The sequence below is a fragment of the Erigeron canadensis genome, chromosome 5, assembly GCF_010389155.1.
Source record: "Erigeron canadensis isolate Cc75 chromosome 5, C_canadensis_v1, whole genome shotgun sequence".
NCBI classification, from domain to species: Eukaryota; Viridiplantae; Streptophyta; class Magnoliopsida; order Asterales; family Asteraceae; genus Erigeron; species Erigeron canadensis.
In genome coordinates this window covers 28,272,586-28,296,876 of record NC_057765.1, presented here as the reverse complement: position 1 = coordinate 28,296,876, position 24,291 = coordinate 28,272,586, and the positions used below count along the sequence as shown (strand labels likewise).

Here is a 24,291-nt window from a genome sequence, read left to right as displayed (position 1 = left end):
TTAAAGATAAAATCTAAAAACCAAAGATGTTTTCTCACGATCTTCAAACAATTGCCAGTTACCCGGAGGCTCATTGGCACTCTAGATATACATACTATATCATATGCTTTATTAAAACAACACAATGTGAACAGTGAGCGTCTGGGTGGCGAGTTACTATTTGCTTACGTCACAACCCGTGTCACTATTCGGATTTCGCTACATTGTAATACCGTTCGAGTTTTCCAGCTATAGGTTACTTATTGGTTTTTTCACCTTTTTTTTATATTTATTTTTTGGTTCATCCAATCTTCTTGTGACCACATCCTATACCACTACTCGCATTTTGATGCATCGCATCTCGCTTGATATCTCAACTATTTATTATTATATTGCGGATATTTTCGCGAAAGTAACCCCGCTAGGGTTATCTACTATGGGCCAGTTCTTGTTTTTTGCACACTTTAACAAAACTTAGGCGAGCTAAGATTCTGCACGTCACACCCTTTACCGCCGTTCGGGTTTTGCAATATCACATCCGGTTCGTGTTTTCTACCACGGATTACTTTTTTGTTTTTAGTTTTACACTTTTATCCTTTTAGATCATTGAACCTATTTGTGACCATATCCCGTATCAATATTCAGAATATGTCAAATCGTATCCGGCTTGCATTCTCAACTAATATATCAAGGTTTTGCTGCATTGCGTTCGCACAAGTATTTTATTACCGGTTACTTTTTGGTTTTATTGTATACTTTTAAACAAACATATTTATAACAAAATGATATTTTAGTAAGAGGTTGAAAGTTCAACACATATATTAAAGTAATAATCAATTTGATCTAATTAAGTTACTCATGTGCCTATATTTAATTAGTACTCTAAATTATTTATGTATGTATAATGTATTGATGAATGATGATGTATGTTTTTCGAGTCAGTAGAAGATTTTTTCTTCTTTATCAAAATTGATAGTTTCGATCATTTCATAATGGTAATTTACTAATACGCGATATGCTGGTTTTACGGTAATGATGATAAAATTGTATAGATATTTTTTGTATTATGATTCAGAAAAAAACTTAGGAAAATAAAATAAAACGGCTTACACCAAGCCCAACATGCAATCCCTTTTGCTGTTTAACATAAGAACCCAATATCAAATCTTCAACCAGGCCTGTTAGCCCACCATCAAAATTCTATCCACGTGTAGCTTCTCCATTAGTCCTTAACTAACAAAGCCACACCACCAGTCATCCAACATTTCCCAACCAAATTTACAATAATAGCCCACAAATACAACCAAACACAAAAGAGAAAAAGGGCATTTTAGGAACAATATATATTAACGGAGACCAACTCACCTAATATCCCATCACCACATCTTCACGGCTTCTCATTTCCGCCCAATGCTTTTGTTCCCAAAATCCCTCTCAAATACAAAGCTATATATATATATATATATATATATATAAAAGCTACAACTTTTTGAATTCTTACCGCTAATAATCCAACCCCTTTTCTTAATTCCCTCTAATTTTTGTTTTTAAATCTCTTATTCGTCCTCTGATCTCTTTAAAGATTCAAGAAAACCCTAATTCAAGATTTTGCTTAATAAAGGTTTAATTAGTCCATTTTTGCAAAAAGTTTGTGTTTTTCTTTATGGGGTTTTATTTCTTTTACGTGGGTTTATGTTGGTTTTTGAGATTTATAAAGAAATTTTTTTTTTTTGACTTTATTATTATTATTATTATTATTATTTTAGAATGAAATTAGTAGATATTTTGATATGCTCCTTTCTGTCAAAGATACAGCTTTTTAAATTTTATAACTGTTAAAAATAGATCTTTTTTCATAATTTCTTCTAATTCTGTTACTTAATCTCAAATGGATCACAAATTTCTTTATGGATTCAAGAAAACCCTAATTCAAGGTTTTTCTTAATATAGGTTTATTTAGACTTTTTTTTTTTTTTTTGATATAAAGGTTTTAAACTTTTCTATATGGGGTTTTAGTTCTTTTACATGGGTCTATTTTGGTTTTTAAGATTTGTTTTAATGAAAAAATAAAACTTTTTTGTGATTCTAATTATGTTGTTTCTAAAAATGAAATTTGTAGATCTTTTATGGCTGATCAAGGGTTGGAAGGAAGTCAACCAGTTGATCTTTCTAAACACCCATCTGGGATTGTTCCCACTCTTCAGTAAGTGTAGTATCTTTTTAATGTGTGGTATGTGTGTGGGTGTGTGGGTGTGTGTGTATCTATATATATATATCGTTATCTCTATCTATTATGAAGAGATGTGATTATAAATAGATGTATGGTGCACGAAAGTTGTCCCTTTTTTATGGAGATTTACCTAATGTTGTCTTTGAAATTTGTGCAGATTTTGGCCCTTTTTGGGTGTATAAATTAGTCAACTTTGTACTATTTGGTGTATATGTAGCTGTAATTATAGTGTGGTTTGATTGGTGTGCCATTAATGTTTGTTTATGTGAAATTTGGTGGTTAAATGTTATCGCTAAGTGTTGATCGTTAAGGAGTTGTAAAAGTTTTAATCTTTTGTTTACGTTAAAAGAGTTTATCTTTGAGTAATTACTAATTAGTGAACGTTGTTTAACGTATGGAGTGATTGATCATAAAATGGTGTATATGTTAACGGTTTTTGCATGATTGAATATGAGTTGCTTTTTGCTAACAAACAAATAGAAAAATGTATTTTGAGCGATGAAATGCTGATATGACAATCCATTTGCACCTTTGGAAACACCGAAATGCAATTAGTTGAAATAATCTCTGCTACTTCATATTTAAACGCTCCAAATTTATTTAGTTATTTACCAACGCAGGTGATAACTGCTTTAAGTAAGAGTTTTGAAAACTATCATTTGTATTGAAAGTAGACAAGATGTATCTCATATTTGAACGAGTCCACCAATAAAGTGAGCGTTTTTACATGGTTTACGCTTGATGATGAAATTACATTGCTTCACACCCATTAACATTAAGGATATGCGTTCAGCTTGTGTCTGTTTTCCTTTTTTGAGGTTATAATTTGCTGCTATTGTACATTTCATTTGTAAACTCTTTTGCACATTTTTGTATATTTTGTTAGTCAAACAACGTATGGAACCAACAAATACATTTCTTTTTCTGCATATAATAAAAAAATGATGGTTATGTTTCTTATAAGATATCATATTGCTAATGATCAGATTGTTTGTACTCTAGGAATATTGTATCCACAGTCAACCTGGATTGCAAGCTAGACCTTAAAGCTATTGCCTTGCAAGCTCGTAATGCTGAATATAACCCCAAGGTATTTTCTTCTTCATCTAAGGCTGCAAAACGAGTCGAGTCAAGCTCGAACATGACAGGGCTTGCACTCGGATGGACTAGTTTAAGCAAAAATTTAGCTTGTATGGGCAGCTTGACGACCCTTTATGATGCAAGCATGAGCTCGACCCTATAAAGATTCAATATGGCTTTAACTATGTTTGAAAGGCTTGAACTTTATATAAAATGATTTGAATAACTAAAGTTATTTAAAATACTTACTTTATATATAAATGATAAGTTCTATAAGTCTAAAAGTCAATATAGAAATTTTATAGTATCATCATCTGCACACTTCAAATCTCATATATCTGTATACATATATATTATTTAGGACCCGTGAAGCTCAATAAAAGCTTGAGCTGATCTCTTATATGCCCAAGTTTGATTTTTATAGCTCTAACGTGATAAAAGCTTGTGTTGATCTTTAGTTTAGCTCGTGTTGCTTGATAAAAGTTTGACTGGATTGCACCTTACTTCTATCCATAAACAAATGCATCATTTGGCTAGGAACATAAACTGCAAGTGCTTGACTTTTTAGTAAACTCTTAAATTTTTTTAAAAAGATAGGAATATCTTGGTGGCTAATATATATGTTTCTGTGTTGTTTCTTTTGGAAAAAATGTAATTTTTGGGTTGAAATCTTACCGTTAATGTAATGTTGCATTTTTTTTGGGAAAAGGTACTTTATAGCTGCAAAATATGTCAAACTTTTTCGTTAATTACTGGCATTTAAAGATTCTGGATCATTCTAAGTGTTTACTGTCAGTGACGTTACCTTTTTTATGTTAATGTTCTTCAGCGTTTTGCTGCTGTGATCATGAGGATAAGAGAACCCAAAACAACAGCTCTTATCTTTGCTTCTGGGAAGATGGTATGTTTCTTCCTTTACGTAACTAATGTGGCAATCTCTATGCATTTGCTAATGGAGTAGGTAGTTTTACTTCTAAATCTTTAATGGGTTGGTCATAGAGGATTAGCTAGAAAAGAAAAAGATCAAAGCATTTGAATGTCATTCAAAGTGTAATTTAAATGCATACAATTCCTAATTATGGCATTAATTATTTATAGTCTACATTAAAGAAATGGACAAAAAAAATGTTTGTGGGTCACCTGAGTCGAATAAAAACAATTCCTTTTTTGACCCGTTAGCCAACATGCCAGACTCATTCATTTTACCATCTCCAGCTACTATCGACTCATTTGTTTTACCGTCTCCAGCTACTATCCTTCTGATGATAAATGCTGATATGAATTGTTTGGCTGGTCAGATAGATTAATAGAAGTGCCCAGTCTAATTTTTTGAAATAAAATAATGGACTTTTTATCATGTCTAAGTGTTCCCCCATGGGTTGGGGAGCCTTGTTTGGTAACTTTGGGGTCAAAGTGTTTAGGTCAGTCAGATTTCTAATGTACAGCTTATTTTGAGAATTTTAAAATTCAAGTTCAATGATTTCAGGGTTTGGCTCAAATAGCTAACTAAAAATCTTTTAAAAGGAACATTTTGCATTTATTTTGTTCAATATATCATTTACAAGATTTATATAGTGTTTTATGGCGACTGGTGATTTGGGTTTCCATAAACTTGTGTGATGACATGTGAACTGGTGATTGCTCCAGGTTTGTACAGGAGCTAAAAGTGAACAACAATCGAAACTAGCTGCACGGAAGGTACTTGAAGAGTTAAACATGTATTTAATTGGAGTAATTTTAACTGTGAAAAAATATTAAACAAAACACCAAATATAGAATTTTTGAAGTATTTAAAGAATGTGATTTGGCTACTTGGTACAGAAAGTTTCCGTTGCTAACAATTTTAAGCAATGTAAAAAAAAATAAAAAAAATAGTACCTTGTTCATTGAATTAAGAATATAGTAAGCATTAGTATCCCTTTCTATTATTTAATTGTCATCTCGTCTTATTCATCAAATTGAATCTTCAGTATGCTCGGATTATTCAAAAACTAGGATTCCCAGCAAAGTTTAAGGTATTTTTCTTGTTTCCTCGTTCTCTCTCATATCTTGCATCATGTATGTTATTTTTGCTGCATTTTAACATATTACATTGCTCGTTTTGTAGGACTTTAAGATACAAAATATTGTTGGTTCATGTGATGTCAAATTTCCCATTAGACTCGAAGGCCTGGCATATTCTCATGGTGCCTTTTCAAGTGTAAGTTCTTTATATGCATTCTTTTGAGCATCTGCTAAGTTCACAGGAAAGTGACGATTGATTATCATGTTTTGTGGTATACGATCTTCTGTTCTTAAATGACTGCTTGATGGAATAGTGAATAGCCCCCTTGGTTTTCTTAAGTCAATGAAACCAGATCTTATGCCTTGAATACAATTGTATACAGACAAGTTTTTGGCATCCACAAGCTTTTTGTAATGCTTTTTTTGTTTTTGTTTTTGTTTGTTACAGTATGAACCAGAACTGTTCCCGGGGTTGATTTACCGAATGAAACAACCGAAAATCGTTTTGCTTATTTTTGTTTCGGGGAAAATTGTGCTAACAGGAGCCAAGGTACAACGAAAAGACCCATGTCTTTGTTTGCTTTCATTACATCATTCCCAAAAACATGTTTTCAATTCAAACCATTTTTTTTGCATTTTCAGGTTAGGGATGAGACTTACACCGCATTTGAGAATATATATCCAGTGTTAACCGAGTTCAGGAAGAATCAGCAGTGGTATGACACCTTAGTACCTTTACTCTTCAAAAACTATTCACTTTTGATTTGTATTTTGTTAATGTAAATATTATTAAATAAATATTGCAATGCAGATATGTGATATCTGGTTTGGTGTTATAATGTTATGGATGAGAATTCAGAGAAGGGCTCAAGTTTGACTTCTGAAAACGTTCAGATGCAAATGGGACTTTGACTTTGACTAGACTAGACTATCTGAAGACAGATCATCTACTGTAAATGTAAATGTACGTTGAATCTGAGGATTGATTGTTGCAACTCAAATCATATGAAGAGACATGTTTGGCAACTTTTTATGGTCCACAACCCAACTCTTTTTTCTGCATTATATAAAATTTTGATTTTTGATATTGGCTCAAAATTATACCCACTTAAAGCCAGAAAATGTTGCATTTTTGGTAACCATATTTGAGCATGAATAAAAACTGTTATAATTTGTATGCTCATACTTATTCATATCCATGTATATAGGCAAATATTATGTGTTTATTGTAAACTATTTGTTTATACTTTTATCGATTAGAAATTTTATATACTAATAATAATCGATTATATGAGTATTAGGGACTTGAGGGTAACATTTCTTTGAAATTATTTGCTAACAATTTATACCTCAACTCAAACTCTAAAAAGCAAAAACTCTCTAATAATAACAAATAATTTTGAATTGTATATGTAAAATATGAATTTGATTAACAAATTGGAGTGTAGAATAATAACAAATAATTTCGTGGGTGATTGAAAGTTTAAAACTGAATAAACAAATAAGCACGATGTTTCACACGGTGCATATACGCTATTAAGGCATCCACATGGACCCATATGAGACACGGTTAAGCATAAGGGGACTTGTTTAATCATACTTTACTTATAAACATATGAAGCTAGAGTTGATCCTTGTAATATCTTTGGATATTCATTTTTCGCCCTCCTGTTATTAGTTTTGCGCTAACTTGACTTAAAAGTGTTTATGTTTTAAAAGGAGAAAACATAGGTTTACATGAACCTTTTCTTCGTAAATTACTATACCTGATAAAAGAAGATCGATGGATAATCGTCATAAGTCACAGCTAGTTGGATGCTCGAAATGTTGATGTGACATTTTATTTAAAGGTACATGACAAAATACACTATACTTGTCAAGTAATGAGCATACGTGAGAATTTTTCCATCAAAGTCTCCAAAACATTTGAATATTGATAGACAACATGACGTCTCTCATAGTAAAAAAGAAAGCAAATACCACTAAATTATGATATAAAAAAAATAAAATTAATAGTATATGCCAACTGAAAATGGAAGTGGGTCATTCATTCTTTCATTTTAAAGCAAAATTTAAGTATAATTAGTTCCAGATTTATTCCTTTGATTCAAACTTTGAAGCAACCAATGTTGACTATTTATTTAGGCAACGTTAATTTACTTGTAAAACAAAGTTAATTTTAATAAAGAAAAAAATAAAGACAAACACAGTCGATTATTACCGTATTCTATGCAAGAGGAGAAATGTTTATTGATCTAAACGAATAGTAAAGATAAAATTATTGCATTGCATCAGATAAAGGTAGAAACACGAAGTATAATACGAGTACTATTTTCATAAGATTAACTCAAAACAAGACCTAACAATACTTAATACCCAATAAGTAAACCACAACGACACCATGTACAATCCGGTATCGACAAACCGAAGACAGTCAAACGACCCCACCTTCATTTTTGAATGACGAGAGCCAGGTAATGGTTGACACGACCGCTCCGAGGTGGAAAGCCATTGACGTTGGGGTAAATATCCCTGTTACGCATACACTAAAAGTGAAGGGTGAAAAACTGAAAGATAGAAAGAAGAGAAAATGTCATAATTGGTCCCTGTGGTTTGTCACATTCGCATTTTGCCCCCTATGCTTTTTTTTCGTTACAACTGGTCTCTGCGTTTTTCATTTTCGTTGCTGGAAGCCCTTAGCACTAACTTCTGTTAGTTTAAGTCCATTAATAAGGGTATAATTTTCAAATTAACATAAAAAAAAACACCCATCTTCCACCTCATCCTTCTTCTTCAACCACCACCACAATCACTACAATCCGGCCTACATTTTTTTCCTAATATCTTTATTTCTATTTCAATATTACACACTATATTATATGTGTAATTATATCACATATATATATATATATAAACATACACCAGTATCATATATATCTATTTATATTTAATAAACAAAACAGACACCACCAATTCGGTTAATGATCAATCTCGAACATTGATTATTTTGAAGAGCTTGAATCAGGCCAATCAAAAGAGATGGTTATACACTTATTTTAATCTTAATCAACCCAATACACATATAAAAACGAAAAAAAAGAAAAGAAAAAAGAATGAGCCTTTTCCGGTGGATGGGTTTTCCGCTGGCCAGCAGCAGAGGCGGTTTTAAGCAAAAGGGTTGGTGGGCCTTTTTCCTGGTTGTCAGATACTGTAGCCAAAGAAGGAAAAGTTTTTCCCGGCGAGATCGCGTTTTCCGACGAATAGAAAATAAGGAAAAGATAAAGGAGGGAAAGAAGAATGGAGAGAAAGGATAAAAATGGAAGGGGGATAACTAGATCGTGGGATATTTGTGCATTTTCCGGCAAGAGAATATAGATGGCAGCGGCGCGTTATTCCGGCAGTGGGTTTTGGAGAGAAAATAACTTCCTGTATAGATAAAAAAAAAAAAGAAGAAAAGATACATATATCCCACAAGTATATGTATCTCTATATATAAATTGAATGGATGGATGAACAGATTGTAAATATAGAATATAGAATATGGGAGATAACTTATGTTTTTAAAGGGATAGAACAAATTGTGTTTGTGTGGGAATATGGGAATGTAGGATCCTCCTGCAACATATAATTACGTATATATATATATATATATATTATATATTATATATTATATATATTTTTGCTAATTAAAAAAAGGTTTTTATCATATATAGTCCCTGTGGTTGCTAAAAAGACGATTATATCCTCACGTGGTTTGCACGTGAAGGATTTTAACAACCAAATTTAACATAAGTTAGTGCCAGGGGCTTCTGGTAACGAAAAAGACAAGGATCAGATGCAATGAAAAAAAAGTACAGGGGCAAAATGCGAATGTGACAAACCACAGGGACCATTTGTAAAGTACAGGGGGCAAAATGCGAATGTGACAAACCACAGGGACCATTTGTGATATTTTCTCTAGAAAGAATTAAAGGGCCATTTATGATTTTCATTCCATATATCAACAGAACAACGAATCATTGAAAGTGGGGTTTTCATCAAAACAAAATTGATTGATTGTAAACAAAACTTGATTTCATTCATATAAACATATCTCATATTGCTTCCATCTTTCCTTATTCCCAAATCTGTAAGTTCTCTTATTATATATATAGATTTATAATCTAGAATTTCATGTAATTTGTATTATTTTTAAATTTAATTTGTTTAATTTGTATGCATACATGTCAATTTTAATTTCGATATGCAATGTTTATCAGACAATGTTGAAACTAGAGCTACATTTTGAATATATATGCAAATATAATGAATGTGTATATATATATATCCTAGCTAGGGTGTTCAGGGTAGTATACACAATTATTATTAACTTATGATTTAAAAAATAAAGTAAATAATGCTTAGTCATAATATTAGAGAATAAGTTGAACTTGGAAATCGAAGGGCCGCACCGCACCGCCTTTAGCGGTATCTAGGGACTGTGTTTCTTGTGATGGTCTTGTTTGGCCAGTCAACAAGTGGGGTAATGTGTAACGCGGTTGTGGGGTTTGGGAATTGCCTTAACCTAAATTAAAAAGATGCATTATCAGCAATTAGGAGATTTGTGACTTTAGTACAAATACGATAGAAATGCATTTTAAGAAAACTTACTTTTTGCCAACTCTCGATTTTGGGAAGCTCTCTTATAGTTTTATCAGTTAAGGAAAAGTAGTCTTGTATTGAAGAATTCAGGTACTCTGTAATATGTTTCCTTAGTCGACGAATTTGAAAGTAAGTTTCATAAATTGATGATTTTTAAGTTATTCTGAAATGCAAAGTTCCAAACTTAAGCTGGTGACTTGGTGATTGCCAAATGGTAAGTGTTGATCAACCATCCACGCTGATTAGTGGCCAGGCTGACTTGTGACCCATATCTTTAAACTGACGGTAATCACTTGCAACTGTTATGAACACCGTTAAAGTATCATCGATACAATTTTGTTTTTTAGTGATTCCGGATCTATATATATGTTCTTGAGTTAGGTATCAAAGATGCGCTTGTTAATGTTTTGCATTATGATTCTTGATTTATCATGCTATCTTTTCTTTTTCTTCTATTTACCAGCCTTACAAAAGTTTTGATTGCTGAACAATGGTTAAGGACACAGAATATTACGACATCTTGGGAGTTGCTACTGATGCATCAGCATTGGATATCAAAAAGGCGTACTATGTCAAAGTATGTTATTTTTTCTTTCTTTTTGTTTAAGAAAGCGTTAAAGGCCTAGATATCATTAAAAAATGTGTTGTTTATGCTACGAATCATGTGTCACGTGTGATTCTTTTTGTCATCTATTCAACGCTTTGTGTTTGAACAAAGTAGTAACATTTCACAATTTGCTTCTGATGTACTATTAAAAAGCATCTATTTTGGAGATGAGTACTGATGCTAATATTAATCGAGATTCCCTGGTTCAATACACATATAACAATGTATACTTCTAATTGTTATGTTATTCTTAAGGCAAGGAAAGTTCACCCTGATAAAAATCCTGGAGATCCGAAAGCTGCCCATAATTTTCAGGTGTGGCATTGGACTTAATTATCCTTATGGTTTTTCTGCTTGGATTATTCCAAGCTTCACACTTCTAAATTTTGTGTATATATGACATTTATGTATATTTTTCATTCACAAAGGTCCTTGGAGAGGCTTATCAGGTTCTAAGTGATCCTGAGAAGCGTGAAGCATATGACAAAAATGGAAAAGCAGGAGTACAGGAGTAAGTGTGATACATTATCTTCTTGCACTAATGATTGTTCTGTTTCTTTGTATTCTGAATCTCTATACACCTTAAGCTATGCCTCTTTCCATTGTTTTTTACATTATATGAGAGCTTACATCTGAGTTGGTTTTTTTATAATATGTTACAGTGACTCAATGGTGGATCCTGCAACTGTTTTTGGCATGCTTTTTGGAAGCGATTTGTTTGAGGATTATATTGGACAACTTTATATGGCTTCCATACAGTCGGTTGAACTTGAAGAAGAGGGACAGGTCCCTGAAATTCGTAAAATGAAAGTGCAAGAGAGGATGAGGGTATGCATTTTTACACCAATACTTAAACGGAAACCCATTGCTAGAGTTGGTAACATGGGTGATCAGGTGGGCGGGGTAATGGGTCAAAATAGGCATGTACATGTCAAAACGGGTCTGGTTGGTTGACTCTAAAAGGCTTCTTTAAAATTATTTCAAGCAACTACTCCGTCAAATATGATTACATATAGATATCAATAATAATTAAATTTTCAACAAAAAAGATTTAGATGGTTACACACATTAATAAGACACTTTAAGCGAGTTTGAAAGTTCAACGTGTTTGACCTGTTTCCCTGTCAGCTATATTTTCTGATTCACCTTTATTGACCCATTGGAGATAAAACATAACCTGAATTGACCCATTAGATATAGAACATTACCTGAAATGACTCCCTCATAAGTACATTGATCGGAATTGCCACCTCTTGTAATTACCAATGCTATATCAGTTACCGTTCTTCTACTTTATAGGAAATTCAAAAGGAGAGGGAAACCAAGCTCATAACAAATCTGAAAAATCGTCTTCGACCATTTGTTGAAGGTCAGACATCTGAATTTGTAGACTGGGCAACAACAGAAGCTCGCCAGCTCTCAGAAGCAGGTATGTTTCCTTACATCCCTTAAGACAACTTTATCAATATGGGATGTTTTTGCCGCAATGGCAATTGTACTTATTGTTGTTGGAGATGTGAACTTGTAACCAAGGGTTGCTATAACTTTTTAGCTTTTGGAGAGGCTATGCTACATACAATTGGATACATTTACACAAGGCAAGCTGCAAGAGAACTTGGAAAGGATAAACGCTATATGAAGGTCCCATTTATTGCAGAATGGGTAAGGGACAAGGGACACCAGGTGAAATCACAAGTTTCAGCTGCTTCAGGTTCGATAATTTGTAACCTGATAAAAGTAAAAAAGATGAAAAAGTTGCTGCGTTATTAGGAAAATGAAATTGACCCTAGAAATTTTATTGTTTTTGTGTATATAGGTGCCGTATCTTTAATACAAATTCAGGAGGAGCTGAAGAAGTTGAATGATTCAGAAGCCAAGGAAGAGCAGATAATGAAAGCTATTGAAGAAAAAAAAGACCAAATGGTCAACTCCCTATGGCAAATCAATGTTGTAGATATTGAGACAACCTTATCTCGTGTCTGCCAAGCGGTATGTTCATGTTTATGCATCTGTGTGTATGTATCTGTGTCGCAGTTGCATGTCTTATGGAAAATAACTACATTATTGGCAGTCTGAACCTTGAGTTGAAATTAGAGATGGCCAGATGTGCGGGTCGGGCCAGTTGGGCACCTGGTCAAAATTGGTTCGGTTTGAAATGGGTCATCTTCTTACTACTGCTCTAAAGAAACTAAGCCATATCAAGTTGAGTTGTCCATTAAAGTAGACTATAACCCAATTCAACCAATGAGTAAAATGGGTCAAAAAAATGTTACCACTGATTCATATCTTTGCTCAAGTTCTCTATTGCCCGCAGTAGATTGACTAGCCTATACTAAAAATTACTAGCCTATACTGAAAATTAAAAACACAGATTTTTTTGGTTTACAAAAGCACAGTTATTGCGGTAGGTATACGTTAAATCGTGTATTATGCATGCGGTATCTGGCTGTAGATTTAGGCTGAGTTTGGAGGTGCATTGCAGTATGATTATGTAATCGTGAAATCTCAATCTGTAGTAAGACTGTAAAAGGGGCCCTATGATGCATGACATACGAGTAGTATTTATCCAACTAAAAACTGTTGAGAATTTAACGTCTAGAATATCAAATAAATGTTGTGTGCCTGCCATTGGCAAATAATGTGCTTCCAATTCAGGTGCTCAAAGATCCAACGGTTTCAAAAGAGGAACTCAAGCAACGTGCTATGGGAATGAAGAAGCTTGGAACGATATTTCAAGTAAGTTAATCACATCTTTTTTGTCCACTGTAGTATGAACTCAATTCAGAAGGAACAAAATGAGGATTGCATTCCATACTATTCTCAGGTTACATAAATTGGAAGCAATCGTGATAAGAACCAAGTATTCAATAGCATTCATATAAGTACATGTTTCTAAAGTCATACACAAATATCTCCATCTGATTTCAGGGTGCCAAGTCTAATTACCGCAGAGATAACAGTTTGCGCCAAGAAGGCACAGATGTCAATGCTGCTTCTTCATCCAAGTAACCTGGTCACCGGTTTCATGTTATCGAGTATGCAATATCCATTTGTCAATTATTTTAGTGAATTGCTGTATGCATTTATAATTAGTTTATATGGTCTGTATTATTCTTGCGCTGGCAAACTTTAGTATATAGTATTGCTACAGTGCTACTTGCTCAATATGTAACATGAACCCAGTTTGAGGGTAATAGTATTACTTGTGAACTTGGTACAAGACTTGTACTCTAACTAGCTTCATTTTAAAGAGAACCTACCTAATTAGTGACTGGTAATAGATATTCCTTCTCTCTTACAACCGTGATAACCACACTTAACGTCTCCTTCATCCAGAGAGTGAGCGTAAACGGTAATTTCATGTGCATTAGGTAATCTCACTTCGTTCGGGTTGACATAAATGCCCTAAAGGGTGACGCTTCCTAGATTCAAAACTGGGACAAGACATTAGCTCTTGGCACCATCTACGTTTGCTAAGAATGCATAGCCCCACGGGGCTTCAGCCTTGGTGATTTTATTTTCCTCGCGACCTTTATGATGCCATTATACGAGTAGCATATAATAGAAAATGGTCACAGGTTTGAATATGTGCTCATTTCATAGGGATGCTACTCAAAGATAGTTGAACATTGCCCAAGACCGATCGTCGAGAAATGGTCGTCAAAAGGACCGTGTGATTAAAGTTTCTCGGATTAAGATCCTCTAAACTTATTCCAACTTCATTGGTGATGTTGGAATAACTTTAACCAATGGATTAAATCTAATGGTCAAGATTAAAATTTGATGTTTTTAATTTTCACCTATGAAGTTGAAATAACTTTAGAGGATTTCAATCCGAGTTTTCCAGTATGCATAAACACAATATGTACAATTAATATGGTTGCAAATGGATTGATGGTCGTCTTTTGCTGTACTTTTTGATCTTATCAATGGTAAATTATGGTGTCAAGAACATTTAACATCAAACAGACAAACATAGATTTCATGTCTTTTGTTTGCGCTTGCCGGCTAAAGGACAGGGATCTCTAATGGTGGGTTGTAATGTAATTTTGATAAAAGAAAAAAGGTGAAGATTACAAATATTTGAAAGCTTTTTGAACTAAATCATTTAACCTGCTTTTCAAGTTAATCTTAGAAAATTAACTAATTTTTACGGCTTAATTTTAGAATCTCGACAAGGCCATTTTCGATGGGAAGTGATATTGGTACCATATAAGTTGATTAATTTACCACAACTATGTATTAATTGTTTTGTACAATATGTTGTAATACTTGTACAGTGTGATATGTTAATCAAATTATGTGGTACAATTATCATTTCTCATTTTCAACACGTAACTAGTCAACTTAATTTTATTATGAGTGTTTATTTATTTAAAAAAATCAACGCAATCTACCTGCTCAAAGTGACGACATTGACAAATAATTTAATAAGCTCTCAATTTATTTAACCTCGATATGGTATTATAACAGATAAAACTATGAGTGGGTAAATATGTACAATTAGTTTTGTAATTTGTTGAGTACATTTAAATGATTATCCATTCATATATTGTATTATTAAGTTTTATATAGGGTAACAAAAATATTTACAATTATTAAGGTATAAACAAAAAGTCAAAATGTCAATTTTAGATACTTGGAATGCGACAGACAAAATAAATATTTACTTTAATGTTTTTTTTTTCTTTTCATGTTAAAAAAATGGTTTGTCTTTGTACCTATTACCTACCGACCTGAATGTGAAAACCACTAGCCCCTTTACAAATTCTTTTTTTCTACTATATGTTAAAGAAGATAAAATGAAACTAGAAAATTGAAGGTAAAATTAACTCGTGAATTGACACGATACGTGGCAACAGGATCCCACATGGCATACAAGTTCACCAATACAAAAAAGAAAAGCATCGTACGTGTAAGTAAAACTTCATGCAAACAATATCCATCATAGTACATATAATACTCCGACAACCGATAAAAACCACCAGATATATATCTATATCACTCTCTTTTATCAAACAAAAACTAACTATTAGACTCGGATTATTAATACAATATATATATGGCGGACATAATAGACGAACATGGGAACCCGATTCAACTGACTGACGAGCAAGGCCAACAAGTTCGACTCACCGACGAGCATGGCGTCCCCATGCACCTTACTGGCGTTGCTCAGCCCATGACGGCCGTTGGAAAGGATGATGCACTTGGCGGTGGTCAGGCGGTGATGGGTGGTGGTGACGTGGGAGGTGATAAACATCAGCTTGGAAAGACTGGAAGTTCCTCGGGCTCTGGATCTAGCTCGGTAAGATCTCGAATAAATATTTACTTAAACTATAATAATGTTTATAGATAAGTCGTAAATTAATTTTGCTAAATTCACTCTTTAATACTCAATAAGTATATACAAAACTTATGTTAGGATTTGTGATATTTTTGTCATTTTAAGCATGTATATATATTCTATATATCTTAGCTTTTCGCTATTCAGGTTTAGCTTTAATTAAGCTGATTCCTTTCGACTATAATAATGTACCCTAACTCGGGAATCGCTTGACTGTTTCTAACCTTTAAGATGCATGTTATTTAGCGCGATTCGAACATGAGACCTTTCTAGTATGTGCTATTTAATTAGTGATCTAATTAGGCCCAAGTTTATAACCACTCTAGAAGATAGTTATAATATTAGTTACCGGAATTAATCCGTACGGCACCTCTTTACCTATCTTAGGTACTTTTTGTGTTAAAAAAAGTTATAAATTAAACCTTTGAATTTGATAAACATAAAAAAAACCCTGAAATTCACATAATCCTCCGTTAAATTTTACATAGAGATAGGTACTGCATGTTTTATTTAACAATTCCCCTGTTAGTTTTTTTTTTTAAACAGCGAAGGGCCGGACCACGGGTACCCGGAGAAAGAAATTAAATACCGTATAAAGCCTTGACAAACTTAATTTGTGTCGATATAATTAATTGCTTTAGATTCTTTTTTAAAAGAATGACGAGTCACCATTTGAAATTCAAAATATGTGCAATTTCCAAACGACTGGACGGACTAGAACAGATAATTATGCTTACACACATATATAGTGAATTAGTGATTTAGTTTGAATTCACACAAATTTGTGAATATATGCCTTTCTAAGAAATTGACTCACCAGCCAAAAGGAGGTTCAAGGTTATAAATTCACACAGATTTGTGAGTATATACTTTTTATAGGTTATAAGAAAGCCTAATTTCCTACAAAGAGAAGTGTGAGGAAAAAGAACAGAGTTGTGCCTTTCTAGAAGTATTAGAGCACCCCTAATGTGTGCCATATTGGAATGTATTCACCATTGAATATGGTGCACACCATTGGGTGTGCATTGTATTCAAGCGTATTGGAAGCTAATTGTGGTGGGGAATACGAACGTATTTAAGAGTTTTTGGCCTTTTTATTTTTTTTATATTTATTTTCCTTTATGTATATATGTTTGTGGGTGCATGAGAAGAGGTATATTGGAATGTATTGGATGTATTGGGTATTGGGTGTGAATTGAGGAAAATGTATTGGAAGGAGGTTTTTCTGATGTGGCGCTAATGTGACAATGTATTAGCTAGTATTGGGTACATCCATTGGGGTGCTCTTATAGCAAAAATAACATGCTCTTTTAAATGTGGAGAAGACTAATAATTTGTACGTCATGTATGGTCTTTCTTCTGTTGAACTACAGAATTTTCATAGATAAAAGACTTTGTAGTGTTCTTCCACAAGTGCATATACTTGACGATTTGTTGCTTTGGTTTTTGAATATCATCATCAGTCTGAGGAAAACGACAACCGAGAAGGAGTGAGGAGGAGGAAGAAAAAAGGATTGATGCAAAAAATTAAGGAAAAGCTTCCAGGACATAAAAACAAGGATGAGCAGGAACAAGTACTTCCTGAGAAAGTGTATACCGCCACCACGAAAGTAACCGTTACCACACCGGCCGGACCGATAGGTGAACCGAAACCCGAGCACGTTCATGTGGAGCACCGTGAGGAAGAACATGAGAAGAAGGGTTTGATGGATAAGATCAAGGATAAACTTCCCGGACACCACTGAAACATTAACATATATAGTTGATGTTAAGTTCTTATTTGTGTTCGTGCTAGTACATACTACGTAGTTTACAGTTGATTTTACGAATTGGAAGTCGTATGTGTTAAGTTAATGGTTGTGTTACTATTTTGGTTTTCAGTTGTATAAACGTTGCTTTTGGTTTCATAATGATCTTTATTGGTGTAAACTAATGTACGTTGAAGAAACAGCCCGAAACCGGCCTGAACTAAAGACTTGGAATTGGAACCTGGACCAGGACATGATTGGCCTGAGCAGTTCGGTCTAGTAGTTTTCTTATTTTTCTGGTTGTTGAATACTCCAAAAACAAACATTTTGGTTTTGTTGTTTCCGTTTTGTAGGCTCGTCTTACCTAAGTTAGTGACAAAAGCAGTTGTATTGACGTTAAACCTCTTAACAAGAATTCAACCTCATTAAAATAGTTACATACAATTGCGTAGAGTCTGTTTGATAATGGGCTTTAAGGAGCTTAAAAGCAGCCCCGATGTTTTAATAATAAAGTTTTTATTAACTTTCTTTCTTTCATATGTTAGTTGATTGTGAATAGTAATCACATGGAATTAACTAAAAGGAAATGATTGTTTCTCTTTATATTGAGGACACCTGAAAAAATCAGGGGTGATGTTGGTGATGTTAGGAAAGAAAATTAGTGGTGTTTACATGTCACTATTTAAAGTTATTAGAATGATTTTTAGGTTAACTTTTTAGGAGGATAAATCATTTTCTTTAACTTAGATATTCCGAGTGAAATAAAATTCTTGTTTAAAATAATAGTTATGTTTGAATATATATTCAAATAACTTCTTTTTAAGATAATAATGTTGTTTGAATACACATTTGAAGTCAAAATTTTCAGGAAAAAACTCTTATAAGTCTCAAAAGGTTTAAATTTTCAGTCTAAAAAACTTTTGTAAGTCTCAAAAAGTTTTTAAAATTATAACTCATATGAAAAAGATTGAAATTAAGCGTTCTTCTAACTTTATTTTCAAGCTCTAATTTCACTACTCTAACCATAGCCCACTTAAGTTTCTGTACTATATTCCGAACCGAATGTTGATCCACGACTCATATTTTGTTTTGTTGCCATTAAGGGTGGAGAGGGAGTGGTTGTAGAGTTTGCTACTTTACCTAATCCTTCACCTAATCAATACCCTCCAACTCACGACTACCCAATTCTTATCCAAATTACTTGAAATACATACCCAATTCATTAAACTTACCCAAATTCATTTTTTTTATTACACCAATAATTTAACTAAACATTTTATTTAAAACTTAATAAAACATTACATTATACTTAAAAAAAAATACATTAGTAAATAACACTTTAAAAAAACAATATATAAAAACCGCAGGGACTAAAAATGTTTAAACTTAAAGTTTATAATATTATTATTATATATATATTTACAAAACTTTAAAACTAGAGGGACTAAACTTGACCTTTGTCAAAGTTTGTTATCTTCTCCATTTTGGCTCCTGCAATCTAAAGCCATACGCATACAACAGCTAAAGGTCAAACAAAAAAAAAAAAGAAAACATACCCAACAATCGGCTTCACAAACCAAAGTCATACCCGAAATTACCCTACCCGAGTCTTAGCCGATACCTGGAAATGGTGTTACCGATCGGGTTAGGGGAACCCAAGCCCCACTCCTTCCCCCCTAAATATTTAGCCAACCGCTTAAAGCCAAAATTATCACACTCCGTGACTCTCTCTCTCGCAATCAACCTCAACCAAAAACCCCTTTTCTTTTCTTTTTCACTTTCCCGCCACCAACCAACAAAAATGCTCCAACAATCTCACTTTCTATCTTTATCAATTAACCCTAATTCTAATTCTGGTTCTTCTTATTTAATCTCATCTAATTTAATTGACTTCAATCCATCTTTATCATCATCATTAATTTCAAAAAAATCATTAACCCTAAAACCTTTCTTCACTAAACCACCTCCCATATCCATCTCTATGACCACACCAAAATCCACACTTTCCAACGCCGTTACCGACCACCGTGATTCGGAGGACCTCGATCATTTTGAAACCGTTGCTGACAGATTAGCTGATGCTTCCGGTGACGTCATCCGGAAATATTTCCGCAAAAGATTTGATATTGTTGATAAACCTGATTTAAGTTAGTTTCTATTTTTATACTACTGTATATACGTACATATATGCATTCATTTCTTTTGACTTTATATGTGGTGTTAATGTTCGAAAAAAAGAACTTATGCTGTGAATTGTTTTTTTTACACATTATTTTTAGCTAGTTTGACTTTGACTTTTGTTTTTGAAGAAATGAAATTTGGATGAGTTTTTTTTGTATAAAATGAAGAAGTCATTGAAATTTGGATTTGTTGTGTTATAGTTTTTGTGATTTGATGTACCTGATTTGTGCTATGTTACTTTGACTTTTTTGTGTTGACTTTGACTTTTTTAAATTGGAAGAAATAAAATTTGGCTGGCTGCTGGTTTGTATTGTGGATAAATTCGAAGAAATAATTGGAATTGAAATATTTGGTTCAGTTTGAGAATGTAATCGTGATGTATATTTGAAGGTCCGGTAACGATAGCCGATAGAGCTGCAGAGGAAGCTATGACTCTGATCATACAAGAAAGTTTTCCGTCTCATGCTATGTAAGTGTCATCCCCTATCGCGGTGTTAATTGCTATCTTGACGATAATCAAGAATTCTGCTTATATTTCCCAAACTATACTTGTAGTGAAGCAAGATTCTGTTGTTCTATAGTTTGGTGGAAGATGTTATTTTGCGTCATATTCGTTGTGCTTTGTTTCATACCTTTTTCCATATTATTTCTACATATAGATCAAATGTATCAGCAAATTGTTTGTAGATTTAATTTGTATCATTTTATATGAAACCTTATGATTTTACTAAACAAAGTTAAATGGCAGAGGTTTATTGGTTGGTGTTTTCATAGGGATGTAGGAAGTAGGCAGTGACAGAATGTAAATTTCCATTATTTTATGGAAATGCTCCATCAAAGTTGAAATCTTGAAGAATTATAATCATATTTCAAATGACAGGCCCCACTTGTATATGATTCTAAATCAAAGTAACCTACTTGCAGAAGCTGATGAGGCCTAAGAAAACTTAAATGACATTAAACATATATAACCTGCCAAATACTGGACATTTAATATTCATGACCTTCAATGTCTTAGCCACTGAAGCCTACTGAGGATATAAACGAGAGGGTGAAACCACAGTACTTGATGTCCGGTGATATGTATGCATATCTCATTTAGTTCATGTTGCTGCTCAAATAAATGAAGGAAACTGCTTTATCTAATTGCAGTTATGGAGAGGAAAATGGCTGGCAATGTAAAGAGAATTCTGCAGATTATGTGTGGGTTTTAGATCCAATAGATGGGACAAAGAGTTTTATTACAGGTAAATTTCTGTTTGATATCTTATGTAACAAGTTAGCCGTTTATTCTTAGGCAAAATTTAAAGTGGCTATGTTGCTGTACTCAGGCAAGCCCCTTTTTGGCACACTCATTGCTCTACTGCACAGAGGTAAACCGGTATGAATATTATTATCCCTCAAATTTCTTGTAAACAACCTACTTTCCAAATATAGAAGATCATTCATGTACTTTCTGCTTGTTAGCAATATTAAATCTTGTAAAAAGCTTGAACAACATAAAGTGGAAGTCTGTCTTTTTATTGCCTTCATTTACATCTATCTACATGGATAGAGATTGGAGAATGATGTTTTCTCAATCTATTTAGTTATGGTGTAACTGCTGCAATATGCTTCCTTCTAATCCAAAAAGCTAGATCTATCAGCGACCATTGTTTATCGACTTGTAGCTGTCCTCCAAAATCTATTTGGACTTGAATCTTTCTACGGTTCATAGTTATGAATTATAAGCACACATTGTATGCTTGAGCATGATGCACATGTCCTCTAAAAGAAATTGAGAGCCATTTGCATTAAGTTTGTAAAATTCATTATGGTATTTATATATTCTTTTGTGGGGAATCCTGGGCTGTAAATATCTTAACTTCGGTTTATGCTTGTGCGTCTTTGATATTTTCTTGCTTCGTATTCAGATTCTTGGCATCATTGATCAGCCTATTTTACGAGAAAGATGGGTTGGTATAACTGGAAGAACCACAAAACTAAACAGAGAAGAAATATCCACTCGCAGCTGTCCAAAACTTTCACAAGCATATCTGTATGAATTGTTAAGAATGTCTTTTTGTTTGAACATTCAAGATGTTTAATTGTAACATGCAATTTTGACTTTTTTTTCATGTTATATTAACGACATGAGAGGGAACCCATCACTGTATTTCTTCTTATGTCCTACCTTTCTATTTAGGTATACAACTAGTCCACATCTGTTTAGTGGAGATGCAGTAGAGGCATTTGCGAGAGTCAGAGATAAGGTCTGTTATTGTACTTCTATTAATATTATCTGATTTTAGTTTCCATAACCATTGAAGTGTGCAGTCACACATATTAAAAACCTGTTCTATTGACTTTTTTTTTTCTTTCTTTTACCGAATAAGAAATGCCTCTAACCACTGTAGTGTTTGAAGTTAACTTATATATTCTGATTACATTTCTTTGTTAATATCCATGACTCATAGGTAAAAGTGCCATTATATGGATGCGATTGTTATGCATATGCACTTCTGGCCTCTGGGCACGTGGATCTTGTAGTTGAGTCTGGTCTCAAGGTAAGTTTTCATTTCATTATGTATTCCATCATCTTCTATAAGGGCATTTACAGTTAGTCAAATCAAACCATGTACCATAGAACTTAGAAAGATTCTTATTTTCATTGAGGATGAAATCAATAACTCAAACACATGCTTCACTAGTTCCCTAAATTCCTTGTCATAAATGTTTTGATTAAGTTCTGTGGTATTTGTATGAACTTAGCTGATATATAAATCTCACAAGATAGAAGATAATATGTACCATGTGAAAAACTTAACTTTGGTAAAATAGTAATAGTAGTGCACATTGCAGCCATACGACTTCCTCTCATTGATCCCGGTGATAGAAGGTGCTGGTGGAGTAATAACTGATTGGAATGGGAACCACCTTAGCTGGGAAGCTTCACCCAATTCACAAGCAAAAAGTAATATTCCAGTAACTCGATCTCTTTCTAAAGTACACTATTTTGTAATATGGTTACATACCGACAATGCATCTTGTAAGATTCTTATCCCTAAATTTCTGGCTGGTAAGATTTTGCCAACGCACCAGGCTCTATAAACTATCTACATTGTACGTGGCATTTATTGACCCATTTGCTTGTAAATAGACAGTTTGAGTTATGTTAAATAAAAAGGCTAAGAAGAAAATGGGTCTACATCACCTCAAGTGTATAGTTTACGTATACAAGATTACAATTTCATTAGTCGTTTATTCGTTTTATTCGTTTCTTTACTAATCTATGTACATCATATCTGACATATTACCTATATTAAAAAGAGAAAAGGAAAAGTGGACAATGCTAACCGTTTTGATCCGTTACACGGTTGCATTGCCATGCACATCTTTACTGCTTCTAGTGCTTTCTACTTGATTTTTGGTTATGATCCTCTTCCTGTACGCAGGTTTTAATGTAGTAGCAGCTGGAGACAAAGAGCTTCATCAACAAACCTTGGATTGTTTAGAGTGGCGCTGACTTTCAACTCTTCCTGTACGCAGGTTTTAATGTAGTAGCAGCTGGAGACAAAGAGCTTCATCAACAAACCTTGGATTGTTTAGAGTGGCACTGACTTTCAACTTTTAGTTGGGTGGGTTTTTTGTGTTTATCAATTTTCATATTATAAAAGTTGAGAAATTTTAGATACGGATCTGTTACCCCATCCTACGAGACTGCAACTTTCAATAATCTCTGCAAGCTTACCAAATTCTACAGCCTTTAGCTCTTGTATCATCTGTAACTAATAGCCACAATTCCAACTTCAATTATACTTGCAGCCTTCTCTCTATTATCACAAATGAATTAATGATATTTATTACTTATTTGGTATTGTATTAAAAAGATATAATTCAATTCTTTGTTTGAATATGTAAATTAAACCAAACTTGCACTTGTGTATTGTGTATATCACTGCATAATACTAACTCAACAAAGAGGAGATATGGCAGGTGTAAGACTAATATTACTTCCTTCGTCCCTCTCTTCACCATGTCAACTGTCAAGCATAGGGATCTCCGATCTGTACCCCTTCTGGCTCCATGATTTGAAGTGATACCAGCAACGCGTGGATTCTGTAGTATCCTTTGACTGAACAAAAGAAAACATGAAGTACTCAAACCAGGGATTAAACGTGTAGAAATATCGAACAACTGGAAGTAGCAGCAGCAACTATCTTTAAGCATGTATGGAAGTAAAGTTGATAAAAAAAGACAAACTGTTAAAAAAAAAACTGAAACCACATAGGCATTGCCTCGGCCCAGTCAAAGCACCTTCTTTTGACCTTTTTCATGCTTGCTCTTTACGTTGTGAAACAGATCCAAGAATAAAAGATAAAAATATCATATTAAGACCGATAGGAAACATCATATGTATGAAAACTTTAAAGCACGTCCTCTTTCTTTTCTCTTGGTTGACACAACCTTCTTCATCATAATCATCAGGCAACCG

At 33.5% G+C, this 24,291-nt stretch overlaps 4 protein-coding genes across 4 annotated transcripts; all 4 read left to right on the top strand.

Annotated features, from left to right (window-relative positions):
* Positions 1 to 1,401: 1,401 nt before the first annotated feature.
* Positions 1,402 to 6,378, top strand: LOC122599993 (TATA-box-binding protein). The gene is made up of 10 exons (XM_043772624.1): positions 1,402 to 1,600; positions 2,099 to 2,182; positions 3,212 to 3,299; positions 4,119 to 4,190; positions 4,937 to 4,987; positions 5,260 to 5,304; positions 5,397 to 5,489; positions 5,742 to 5,843; positions 5,936 to 6,009; positions 6,105 to 6,378. Coding segments are annotated over exons 2-10 (603 nt in total). The 5' UTR covers positions 1,402 to 1,600; positions 2,099 to 2,105; the 3' UTR covers positions 6,106 to 6,378.
* A 2,918-nt stretch (positions 6,379 to 9,296) lies between these two features.
* Positions 9,297 to 13,761, top strand: LOC122600037 (chaperone protein dnaJ 10). Its single transcript, XM_043772681.1, has 10 exons — positions 9,297 to 9,422; positions 10,398 to 10,511; positions 10,797 to 10,856; positions 10,970 to 11,052; positions 11,204 to 11,369; positions 11,841 to 11,970; positions 12,094 to 12,252; positions 12,358 to 12,530; positions 13,197 to 13,277; positions 13,470 to 13,761. Exons 2-10 carry the CDS (start codon positions 10,425 to 10,427, stop codon positions 13,548 to 13,550), a joined length of 1,020 nt encoding a protein of 339 aa, XP_043628616.1. The 5' UTR covers positions 9,297 to 9,422; positions 10,398 to 10,424; the 3' UTR covers positions 13,551 to 13,761.
* Positions 13,762 to 15,586: 1,825 nt separating this feature from the next.
* On the top strand, positions 15,587 to 17,821 carry LOC122598802 (late embryogenesis abundant protein-like). The gene is made up of 2 exons (XM_043771289.1): positions 15,587 to 15,849; positions 17,352 to 17,821. The coding sequence occupies exons 1-2, from the start codon at positions 15,604 to 15,606 to the stop codon at positions 17,631 to 17,633; spliced, it is 528 nt and encodes a 175-aa protein (XP_043627224.1). The 5' UTR covers positions 15,587 to 15,603; the 3' UTR covers positions 17,634 to 17,821.
* A 1,317-nt stretch (positions 17,822 to 19,138) lies between these two features.
* Positions 19,139 to 23,666, top strand: LOC122599474 (bifunctional phosphatase IMPL2, chloroplastic). The gene is made up of 9 exons (XM_043771991.1): positions 19,139 to 19,783; positions 20,208 to 20,286; positions 20,970 to 21,064; positions 21,149 to 21,198; positions 21,731 to 21,855; positions 22,003 to 22,069; positions 22,274 to 22,363; positions 22,659 to 22,770; positions 23,252 to 23,666. Exons 1-9 carry the CDS (start codon positions 19,264 to 19,266, stop codon positions 23,320 to 23,322), a joined length of 1,209 nt encoding a protein of 402 aa, XP_043627926.1. The 5' UTR covers positions 19,139 to 19,263; the 3' UTR covers positions 23,323 to 23,666.
* The last annotated feature ends 625 nt before the right edge of the window (positions 23,667 to 24,291 follow it).